The 12,594-nt window shown below is 39.9% G+C and overlaps 1 protein-coding gene across 2 annotated transcripts in view; it reads left to right on the forward strand.

Moving 5' to 3' along the window:
* LOC138743479 (ran-binding protein 17-like) overlaps positions 1–12,594 on the forward strand; it is a 726,783-nt gene that overhangs the window by 583,461 nt on the left and 130,728 nt on the right. For both annotated transcript variants that reach the window (XM_069898924.1, XM_069898925.1), the window contains one exon: positions 11,136–11,274. In XM_069898924.1, coding sequence (XP_069755025.1) covers positions 11,136–11,274 — 139 coding nt within the window. The remainder of the gene's footprint in view (positions 1–11,135; positions 11,275–12,594) is intronic.

Below are 12,594 nucleotides of genomic sequence, written 5' to 3' on the forward strand. Positions count from 1 at the left end.
TGTGTGACTCTAACAGTTAGAATTTCAGTGAATCTGTACATTGTACTTGCAGTGCCCTCCATAATGTTTGGGATAGACTTTTTTTCCTATATTTGCCTCTGTATTCCAGTTTTAAATTTGTAATCAACCAATTCACCTGATTAAAGTGCACATTCCATATTTTATTCAAGGTTATTTATATACATTTTTAGTTTGACCATGTAGAAATTACAGCACCTTTTTTCATATAGTCCCCTCATTTCAGGGCACCATAATAGTTGGAACATGGCAATGGTATGTATATTAAAGTACTGTAGTCATGTTTAGTACTTTGTTGCATATCCCTTGCATGCAATGACTGCTTGAAGTCAGTGATTCATAGGCATCACTAGGTGCTGAGTATATTCTCTGGTGATGCTCTGCCAGGCCTCTACTGCAGCCATCTTCAACTCCTCCTTGTTTTGGGGGCATAGCCCCTTAGGTTTTCTCTTAAACATATGAAAGGCATGCTCAAATGGATTTTGATCAGGTAACTGACTTGGCCATTCCAGAAAGTTTCAATTTTCAACTTTGAGAAGCTCCTTTGTTGCTTTAACAGTATGTTTGGGATTGTTGTCTTGCTGTAGGATGAAGCACTGTCCAAAGTGTTTGAAGGCATTTTCTCAATTTCAGTAGATAAGATGTTTCTATACAACTCAGAATTCATTTTCCAACTGGCATCAGCAGTTACATCATCAATGAAGATAAGTGCACCAATACTTGTGGTAGCCATACATGCCCAGGCCATAACCCCAGCCCCCCACCTCAACCTCTATGTTTCACAGATGAGGTGGTATGCTTTGGATCTTGGGCAGTTCCTTTACATCCCCACACTTTTACTTTTGCTATCACACTAATACAGGGCAATCTTGGTCTCATCTGTTCACAAGACCTTTTTTTAGAATTATGCTGGCTCTTTTAAATACTTCTTGGCAGACTGTAATCTGGTCATCTTGTTCCTGTGGCTAACTAGTGTTTTGCATCTTGCAGTGTAGCCTCTGATTTCAGTTCATGAAGTCTTGTGCAGACAGCAGTCATTGACACATCCACACCTGCCTCCTGAAGGGTGTTTCTGATCTGTTGGACAAGTGTTTGGGCATTTTTCTTCATTATGACGAGAGTTCTTTGGCTATCAGCAATAGAGGTCTTCCTTAGCTCACCGGTACATTCTTCTTAATGATGTCCCAAAGGGTTGATTTTTGGTTTGGGCAATGTCTCTTACCATTTGATTGTTTTTCAGGCTCATAATGGCTTCTTTGACTTTCATTGATACAACTTTGGTCCTTGTGGGTTTTCCCAGGTGGCTCCAGTTTCCTCCCACAATTCAAAACTTATCGGGAGTTTAGGTTCATTGGGTGGCACGGACTAGCAGGTGAAATTGGCTTGTTACTGTGCTGTATGCCTGAATTTAAATAAAATTTAATTTAAAAAATAAATTTAAATTTAAAATAAATTCATGTTGAAAAATGGCAGCTACAGACAGCAAAGCTGATCAAAAGCTGAAATGAGGAACTGTGTATCTTCTACATGGTCAAACCAAAATGTATACAAATAATCTTGAATGTGGGTTTTAATCACATGTGAATTTCAAATTTGATTACAAATTTAAAACTTCGGAGCACAGGGGGAAACGAAGTGGTGGGGGGGGGGGGAGGGGGAAAGTCTTTGTCCCAAACATTATGGAGAGCTCTATATGTATTTGACAATACGATCTCGTCTCCACTGAAATGATTTTTTTTTAAAAAGCCCAACCTATCTGTGCACATTCCCTAACCTTGTCCATGGACTCTAATTTCTGAGGGTGAACTAAATCATGGTAGATAAATCCTCAGGGCTTGACTAACAATATCCCAGAACATATTATTACATGAAATTGCATTTTGCCTGCCATAAGGCAGACAACGACTAGAATGTTCTATTAATCCAGCACTTTTGCATTGGAAGGGCCACAGTCCTTGTAACAATGGTGGTGTTGCACAAAAAATCAATTCTATTGGTCAGCAGGGTCCATTGCAGATGTCGGCATTTTAACCAGCAGGTGTCATTAGAAGAATTTATACCTATTAAGGTTTGAAGAAGATAAGAAATAAAAGAAGGAAGGAAGCCATTCAGTCTCTCAAGCCTGCTTCATTATTCAATGATTTTTATCATTCTCAGTCTCCCCGATCCTCTGGAAAAATTTACCAGTATTTCAAAGATCTACAGCCCTCTATGTATAGACATCTCTTTACATCTGAGTACTGCAACACTGACTCCTCGACTCGAGATTATGCCACCTGCTTCTGACCCCAAACCTTCATTAGTTCTACAATTCAAACTGCACCTAGTTCCTCAAATTTAATCTCACTCTATCTCAGTATAATGTCAGCAAAATTGCCATTGATTCACTGGATCATTTGCAATTAAGACCAACATTCTATTCACCCTCTTGATTTGATGCTGTACCTGCATGTATCGGAGTGAGAAAGACATACACCTCATAATTTCCATGCTGACCAGTGGGTCTTAATCACATCTTTCAGCATTAGTCCATAATCTTCAATGTTTGGCAATCGTACTCCTCTAGACTTGTCATCAGTGACTCTGCTTCTCCCCCACCCCTCAGGCAGTGTTCCAGATATATAGGTCTATCTCAGATCCCCTCTAATTCTCTTACCCCTTCCCTTGTGTTTTTTTAGTTTTATCTATCCCTGATACAGGTAGAAATATTGTTTTATATACCTCAACCATGTCCTCTGTTAACCTTCTCCACCCCAGGGAAAACTGATCCAGTCTCTCCATTTGACTGAATTGCTCCATCCCAGACAACATCCTGGTGAATCTCCCCTGCATCTTGTCTAGTTGTATGGCATTGTTTGCATAGTGGGGTAACCAGAAATCCACACAGTACTCCAGCTGAGTTTTGATCAAGGTTTTAGAATATTGGAGCATAACCTCCAGCTCTTGTATTTTTGAAGTTCAACAGCCCAAAGTCTGTGTTGACCACTATATCTGCCTATGTTGTCTTCTTGGTAGATCTTTGCATTTCTACACCAAGGACCCCTGCTCTTCAATATTCACTGGAACTCTACTATTCATGGTGTCTCTCACAGCCTCATTAGTGTTCCCAAAATGCATCACATCATTTTTATCTGACATCTCCCCAACACATGGATATCACCTTGTCATTGAAGGGTACGCCCATGCCCCACCAAAATATTCCCACACCCCACCAAAATATTCCCACATGTTAGCAACAACTCCACAAATCTTATTGTTATCTTAATGGGGGATATATATTTTTTAGTCTGTGTTATAAATATGATGGTATCTACTTTTCTTTGTCTCTATACTTTTTGATCTTATTCTTTTCTACTGGAACTGTTGACAGATCTAGGTCCATTATTGGAGGAATATAATGGAATCTCAGTGAGAAATAATATTGGAAGGATATAAATGAGATATTAGAATTCTGTGGTAATGGCAAACGTGGTAAAGTTTATTAGTATTAATGTATTAGTGAAGATGGCTTTCCACCAGAATTTTACAAACAATTTAAAGACTTATTAATGCCTCTCTTTATGGAGGTATTGAATCAAGTGGTAGGATCCCATACTTTACTTGAATCCTTCTCAACAGTAAGTCCTAAGAAAGATAGGGTCCCATTGAAACCGTCATCATATAGACCGATCTCTTTGTCATTACAAAGGCTAAGGCTTTGGCAAAGAGATTGACAAATTTTTTGCCTAAATTGATAAATAAGGACCAAACAATTTTGGGAAGAAAAGACAATCAGCAGACAATGTAACAAGATTCCTTAGCCTAATCTATTTGGCCCAGAAAAGAGGTGAATATAGTGTGACAGTTGCTTTGGATCCAGAAAAGGCTTTTGATAGATTGGAATGGGACTTTTTATTTAAAGTACTGGAGAAATTTGGACTAGAATCAAAATTTCATAAATTGGATTCGAGCTCTTTACAATGAGCCAAAGGCTAAGGTTGTGACCAATGGTCAAATGTCTTTGACATTTCCACTATCTAGGTCTAGTAGACAAGGATGTCCACTATCACCAGCCCTCTTTGTACTGGCCATAGAACCTTTGGCTTAAGCCATTCAACAGAACCCAAACATTAAAGGGTTCAGAGTGGACCAAGATGAGCATAAAATTAGACATTTTGCAGACAATGTACTATTATATCTGATGGAACCTGTAACTTCCCTACAAAGACTGCATTTACAATTGGAAGATTATGAGAAGGTTTCTAGATATAAGATAAATTGGAATAAAAGTGAGATAATAGCTTTAACAAATAGAGAATATACAGATTGCAAAATAAATACATAATTCAGATGGCCGGCAAATAGGATCAAATATTTAGGGATTAAAGTAAATAATGACTTGAAAAATTTATACAAGTTGAATTACTTCCCCGTGCTTAAGAAAGTTGGAGGATTTAAATAAATGGGTCTCATCTGCAGTATCTTTTCCAAACTCTCCTGACACCACTACCACAGAAATTCTTTTAAAATTTGAATAATTAAAAAATTTTTATAGAAAGGTAAGTTGACTAGAATCTCCATGGAAAAATTAACTTGGAAATACAATACAGGAGTATTACAACTTCCTGACTTTAAATACAGTTATCGGGCAATTAAACTGCACAAAGTCAGGGAAAGAATGGGAGAAGAATTTATATATAAATGGGCTGTTAATTTTATTTTTGCTGGAAAAGAAGCACCAACAATAAAACACATTTTGAGTATTTGGTATAAAATGAATAATTTACTTGGCACGAGGTAAAATAATTACCCCAAAAAGGCACTTGTTTCAGAACAGATCAATTCCTTTAACTATGGACAAATTAATTCTACATGTTGGTTCCATAAAGGGATCATATATTTAGAAGATTGTTATGTACAAGGGCAATTAATTTCATTGAACAATTAAAAAATAAATACAATATTCATAATAATAATGCAACATCGTTCTTCTGAGAAAAGTAACAATAATGTCACCAGAGTGCAGTGAAATGGAGATTCTAATTCAAAAGGGGAACACAAAAAAAATCACATCAGTTCAATCAGCTACTCCTAAATGAGAGTTGTATAGATCAAAGCAAAAATGGGAATCAGACTTGAATATTAGTATTGATGATAAGACCTGGTTGAATTTATGCATTGATTGTATGACCAATACAATTAATCTAAATTATAGGCTATTGCGAAATAATTTTTTTGCATCAGCTATTTCTTAACCTGCAAAAATTATATAAATTAAATTATAACTTTTCTGATATGTTTTTGATGAGGGGAAGAAACAGATACTTTATTACATTCTACTTGATAATATTCCAAGTGATGGCATTGGTGGAGATCCTTGACTTGTCGCTGGTTCTTCAGCAACACCGAGACATCACTGGTTGAGTACGATCAACTTGCATGGTTGAACTTTTTTGAAATGCTCTTCTTTTGGGAAGATTCATATATTGTGTGCTCAGAAGGGATTGAATGTTGCTAGCTCTTTCCACAGGGTTGGTGATTGACATTCGAGCACTAGCAGCGCCACCCGTGGCACCTTGCTTGAGTAGACTCATTACTTGTCTATGGTACCCATTGATCTGCTGGAATGTTAGGTGCTAGCCCTTTGGGTATTTCACCTTGAGTGATAAATCTTGCAGAAGCCTGAGCTAATGCTTTTATTTTGGCCATATTCATAGCATATTGAAGAGAGAAAAGACTAATCTTTTTTCTTCTTCACTAGCCATTTGTAACTTCAGTTGCTAATTCTTCATTTCAGCTTCCATATCTTCTAAAGTACGTCTTTTCTCCAACCACTCAAGTTGGGTACAGGTAGTAGTCAAATCTGCTTGTGCCGTAGCATGCATAGCTGATATGCTTGAAGCACATGAAGCTATACTTGCTCTAGATGCCTTTGAAGATCTTCCTACGCTTATAACTTTGGAAATACTATCATCAGGATTCACATCTGAACTTTCAGATACCACTGATTGAGTGTGTATCTTCAGCATTTCGCTCGGTACAGCACGAGTGGGGCTTTGCACCGTACATTCATCTGTTTCAGTTCCTCTAACCTTTAAGTCAGCTAATGAGGCCTACAGTACCTGCAGTCTTTTTCTTACTTGGTAGTTGAAGCCACTTCTTCAATGGTGGCTGGTTCCAATCTCCTGCCAAGCATTGTCAGTCCACCTTGCCTGGCTCAACTCACAATCAAAGTTCTTTGAGAAAAGCTGTTTGCTCAAGGTCTTTATCCTGATGAGACTTCTTCTTATCCATCTTGGGTTCTTCACACTGCAGCCTGTCTTCTCCTGGCTTAACCTGGTTCATGGGAACAGTAAACAAATTTCTATCTTGCTTGGTCCCTTTAAGAGGATTTCTCTAGCTGAATTATCTTGGATCTGTGGTACTTCACAAAAGCTGGCATATCAGGTGTTTTTATAACATTTCAAAACATTCCTCTGGGCTTCCTGCCAAATTCAGGCTACTAGCAGTGGTTTATCTTTTTCAAGGACACAAGTGTCAGGCCAGACCTGGCTCAATTCAAACTATGGAATTACAGACGTTTTCTCACAGAAAACTGGACTTCTTGTTAAAGCTTAAATGTTTTTAACAAGCTGAGTTCTTTCAGACAAATTTTACAAGCCTTTCTTCCAAAGTTCACAATTATAACTTTTCCTTGAATCTAAGAATAGATGACACTTTCAAAGTTCTAGTATTTCCCAATTTCAAAACGTGTTATCTTCAAGGAAATATGAGCGATGGTATTCCAAATTACTATCTTATTAATTCAATAAACCAAACTTTGTAGTTGCAGCTTTAAGTAGCTTTAATTCGTTGATAAAATGAATAAACATTTTGCACCACTTTGCATTGAGATTTTCATAACTATGAATAAACAAAGCGTACTGTATTTCATCACCAACATCGAAGTACTAGAGCTGGCAGAGTCTGCAAGCATCGAATCCATGCTGCTGAAGACCCAACTGCGCTGCGTGGGTCACGTCTCCAGAATGGAGGACCATCGCCTTCCCAAGATTGTGTTCTACGGCGAGCTCTCCACTGGGCACCGAGACAGAGGTGCACCAAAGAAGAGGTACAAGGACTGTTTAAAGAAATTTCTTGGTGCCTGCCACATTGACCACCACCAGTGGGCTGATCTCGCCTCCAACTGTGCATCTTGGTGCCTCACAGTTCGGCGGGCAGCAACCTCCTTTGAAAAAGACCGCAGAGCCCACCTCACTGACAAAAGACAAAGGAGGAAAAACCCAACACCCAACCCCAGCCAACCAATTTTCCCTTGCAACCGCTGCAACTGTGCCTGCCTGTCCCGCATCGGACTTGTCAGTCACCAACGAGCCTGCAGCAGACGTGGACATACCCCTCCATAAATCTTCGTCCGCGAAGCCAAGCCAAAGAAGAGACTGTATAATGATATTCAACTTTAAACAGATAAGAAATAGACAAAATAAGACAAAATAAGACAAGTATCTTGAACTTACGACCCCTTCATAATTATTCGAAGAATGAGATGCAAGCTCTCAGTCCTTCATTTGCTGAAGGAATTAGATTTCTTTAGATAGTTTTGATGAGCTATTAGCTTCTGGGACACCAGATGAGTCTTTCCTCTCTGAATGTGCTCATGGAATCTTTAACATCCACTTGATCAAATAGAAAAAAAATGTACAAAGCCTTTGTTTTAGTATCTCATTGAAGGAATACAGTACGGTACTGATTGTCCAAAATGCTCAGGACTGGACCTTTATCAGTTAACTGGATTTTTTGGATAGCCACGAAATTGCTGTAAGTAGCCCAGTAGCATCAGCAGAGTATTTGTATCAGCCATCGCCATAGTCACTATGGTAACACTACAAACAATATTTTTTTTCTTAAAGGGATAGGCACAAAATTAACTATCAATCAAAAACAAGGTTTTAACCTTTACACTCATGACCAGACTCCAAGGACCTAACTGGGTAGACAAGCTAACATGGGCGCTGTTGAGCATCTGCACATCACCCAAGAAGGACCTCAACACCTCTTTGGCTGAATTCATCTACGGGGCTCCACTGGTGGTTCCAGGAGAATTTGTACCATCTCCAGGCAGACAGCAGGATGACTCTGCAGCATTCCTCAGCAGATTAAGGGAAAGAGTCAGCAGCCTGAACCTGATTCCACCTACTTGGCATAGACACATGAGGACCAACGTAGAAAAGACCTGCAGGACTGTGAGTATGTTTTCATTTGCAGGGGTCCACATTGTCCACCGCTTCAGAGCCCATACGAGGGTCCATTCTGGGTCATCCGCAACAACGGGGCCAAGTTTGAACTGGAAGTTGGAGGAAAGACTAAGATCTTCACCGCAGACAGGCTGAAGCTGGCACACCTGGACCTGGTGCACCCAGTCAAGACACCAGCACCACGCCAAAGAGGCAGGCCACCGAAGGCTGCAGAGAGTTTGCCTCCAGGCGTCGTGGACAATAACAAGGATAATACTGCTGGTTCTGGGAAGGGGTCATGTGGCAGCCTGCTGCAGTGGCGATTGAGCCTGCACAGTGGCACTGGCCCCAACAAGTGAACCAGCAGGTGAATGGTAAGGGCAGCTTAAAGCCCAGTGACCCCAAAATGGCGCAGCCAACAGACAGGGACAGCACGCGGGGAAGAAAAGCATTGTAATGCAGAAATGTACTCGCGCATGGGAAACCCGCTTATGTTGTGCATGTTGTGACATTCGCCAAGGGGGCCCACGGTGGGAACTGTCCAAGTATAAAAGTCTGGCCTGAGCCCAAATAAAACTCAGAACTTAACATAATTACATTATGTGTTTGTGCGTCTTTCAAGTAGCGCGTGGCCTGCAATCTCACATTTTCAGCCACGTCTTTAATTTTTACAGACTCTGTGTCCTCACAGCTCGATTTTCATCCAGCTTTGTATCAGCAACCAACATGGATATTACAATGCACAGACATGCTGGAGATCCTCAACAGGTCATGCAGCATCCATAGGAAATAAAATATAGCCAATGTTTGGGCCTGGGGCCTTTATCACATATAATATTGGGGAGGAGGAGAGGAGTGAGGGGAGAAAGAGGCAGAAGGAGTACAGACTACCAGATCTGGTCAGAGATGAACACAGGTGGGAGGGTAGAAGAACTGAGAACTGACAGGGAGAGTGGGTAGCTCTCTGTTAGGAGAGAGAAGGGGTGGCGAGCTGGATGTAAAAAGATGGAGGCTTGGGGAAAGAGATAGAGGCTTGGGGAAAGAGAGAGACTCAGTGAAGAGGTTAATTGGAAAAGTAGATATGAATACCATCTTGTTGGAGAGTGTGCAGATAGAATATTAGGTGTTATACCTCCAATTTGCAATCCGCCTTGTTTTGGGTGTGAATAAAGCCATGAACTTTGTAGTGACGTACTATCTTTCTTGTATTTGTAAGTACTTGTCCTTACTTGCACTGGTCTGCTTGCTCAGAAAACCACCTCCATCCCCATATTTTTCATATATGTAACAATAAACTTGAAATCGAATGACTGAGGACCCAGAACTGATCCTTGCAGTGATCTGCCAGTCAACCTGCTGGCAAGTTATCATATTTTTGTTCTTTCCTTTATCCACACCAATATATTGCCTTCCAAATGTGTGAACCATTGCTTTACTTCTGTCATATTTTTCCAAACTCATTTTAGAAATGATAGATGTTCTTCCTAGTTACTGTATTCGTCTGTATGTGTGTTATGTCTGGTTGTGCATCTGCATGTTTTGCACTGTGGACCAGTTTGTACTTGAACAATAAACTTGAGTTACATCCTCAAAAAAAACTTTTAATTTTATCAGATATGATTTTTGCCTTGATTAAACCATATTGAAGATGCCTAATCAAATTATAATTTTAAGCACTGTTGCTCAGTCCTGAAGGATAAATATTGCAGTTTCTTCAGTACAATTGGCAGACTAATTTCACCTTTATCTTTCTCTCCTTCTTTTCTTAAATAACGATGTGCCAATATTTATCTTCCAATCTGCTGGGCTTTGTAAAAGGTCTTGGGATTTTGGAAGTACGTCATTTCATTTGTTTTCATATTTCATAAAGAAATGCATTAAAGATATCTTTCACAAATGTTTCATAACCCTTCACATAAAATAAAAAGTGATTATAGACTCCAATATTGGAAGCATTTGCTGAAGGAATTAGGTTTCTTTAGATAGTTTTGATGAGCTGTTAGCTTCTGGGACACCAGATGAATCTCTTTCCTCTCTGAATGTACTCATGGAATCTTTAACATCCACTTGATCAAATAGAAAAAAAAATGTACAAAGCCTTTGTTTTAGTATCTCATTGAAGGAATACAGTATGGTACTGATTGTCCAAAATGCTCAGGATTGGACCTTTATCAGTTAAGTGGATTTTTTTGGATAGCCACGAAATTGCTGTAAGTAGCCCAGTAGCATCAGCAGAGTATTTTTATCAGCCATCGCCAATCCCCACCACCTCCCTTCTCCAGTCACCACTCCTACCCAGGAGGCCAAGGTCCCCGCTCCTGCCACAGTCGCAATTCCCCGACACCGCCCCTCTGCCGTCGCTGTTCCTGCCTGGGAGCCCAAGGTCCATGTTCCTGCCCAGGAGGCTGCTTTCCTTGATGACGCCAGGACAGCGGAGAACCATGTGCAGTGGAGGGTAAAGAAGAAATGAAAAGAGAGGGGGGGGCGGGAAGAGAGTTACCTGAAATGAGGACAATATCCCCATGCACTCCCTGACCCGCTAACTTTCTCCAATCGCTCACTGATGGCTCTACATTCCAGCTAGCATCCGGTCATTCAGCACCTGTCTTCCTGACTGGTTCTGAGTTCTGTTGTAATCAAACTGGTGCTAACACTGTGTCAGAGCCCCACATAAGCACGTTGTGTGAAATTATTTTCTCAACTTATGACGTCGTGTTTCTGCCTAAAATGTTTTTGGATAACTGAGAATTTTGGTAAAATGGTTTTCAGATAATCAGAAACACCTTGTAATAAATTACAAGGTGTCAAATTGTATACTCAAATTAATAATTTACTGAAATTTTCATGTTACTTAATAAGGTTTCTAGATTGCCATCATTATTGAAACATTTTTTTTTTACTCAGAGTTATCGGAAGTTGAGCTTATCTTACTATTCATTGCTGGAGTGCTTGACCCAGGACCACATGAACTTTTTTGCCAATCTAGAGCCACAGGTGGTCATCTACATCCTGACTTCCTTATCGGAAGGACTCAATGCCTTGGGTGAGTTGCACGAGAGTACCAGAATTCTGAGTACCGAGATGGCCTACCAGCAGCAAAGGCTGGGGAGGACATGAATGGTATGATTGATGCCAGCATGGTAAATGTTTTAAAAATAAAATAAATGAACAAAACGGGGATCGGGCAGGATAGTGAGCACAGGTTCAGTCGTGATTTACCAACTGTCTGGTCAAGTTCCTGGGCTCAAACCTGCTTCTGTTTCTTCAGTACCCAAAAAGCATTGCCTTTTCCATCGCTTGTGTTTTATGCAGCTTTCACATTGATAAAATGGTTTCTTCATCACTATGTACAGACCCAATTCTCAATAGCTTTCAAAGGAATGCTCTCATGCTAAGTAATTATTAAATTTAGTCATTGTTACTGGTGCTTATTCATATGCCATCCTTTTTTTGCTTTAATCTGAGTTCAGACTTCTGAGAACCCTGGACTTTTGATGGACTTATTCTCTGAGTTTCTGCACTGGTGAACTTTGAATTGCAGCAACTAAAGATGAATTGTCAATGGAATCTTATTCATATCATCCCTGAACCTTTAAAACTAAGGACAAGGATGAACAAGACTGACAGTTGTAATAGTAACAATGTGAAGAGAGATGAATGGGAGGAATAACAATATTAGTCAAAGAAGATATTACAGTAGTATTTAGAGAGGATATTACTGGAGAACTATCATGTAAGGCAATGGGGAATTGAAAACAAGTCATCTACTTGATGGGGATTTACAATACGCCACCAAGCAGTCTCCAGGAGCTAGAGGATCAAATATGCAGAGAGATTGTTGAGGTCTGTAAAAATACCAAGGCTCTTATTGTTGGCAATTTCATTTTCCTCAACATACACTGGGAGTGCCAAAATGTTAAGGGATTGGATGGATTGAACTTTGTTAAGTGTGCTTATGAGAACATTCTCTAGCAATATGTGATAGACCTACAAGGAAAGGAGGAATATTGAAGCTGGTCAGGTAACTGAGATATCAATAGGGGAACACTTTGGGATCAGTGACCACAATTCTACTACTTATAAGATACTCATAGAAAAGGACAGCACTGGTCCTCAAGTTAGCATCATCAATTGAGGCAAGGTCAATTTTGACATGATTAGACAGGAGTTAGCAATAGCTATTTGGGCGCAAATGTTAGAGAATAAAGTTACGCCTGCCAAATGGGAGGTGTTTAAAAGTGTGATAAGGAAGGTCCAGCATCAATATATTCCCAGTGTGTAAAGGACAGGAGTGGCAAGTCAAATGAAACCTGGTTAACAAGCAATACAGAGGAGTGAATCATGAAAGTCTGCAGATGCTGTG

This window comes from Narcine bancroftii, chromosome 9 (assembly GCF_036971445.1).
Source record: "Narcine bancroftii isolate sNarBan1 chromosome 9, sNarBan1.hap1, whole genome shotgun sequence".
Classification (NCBI taxonomy): Eukaryota; Metazoa; Chordata; class Chondrichthyes; order Torpediniformes; family Narcinidae; genus Narcine; species Narcine bancroftii.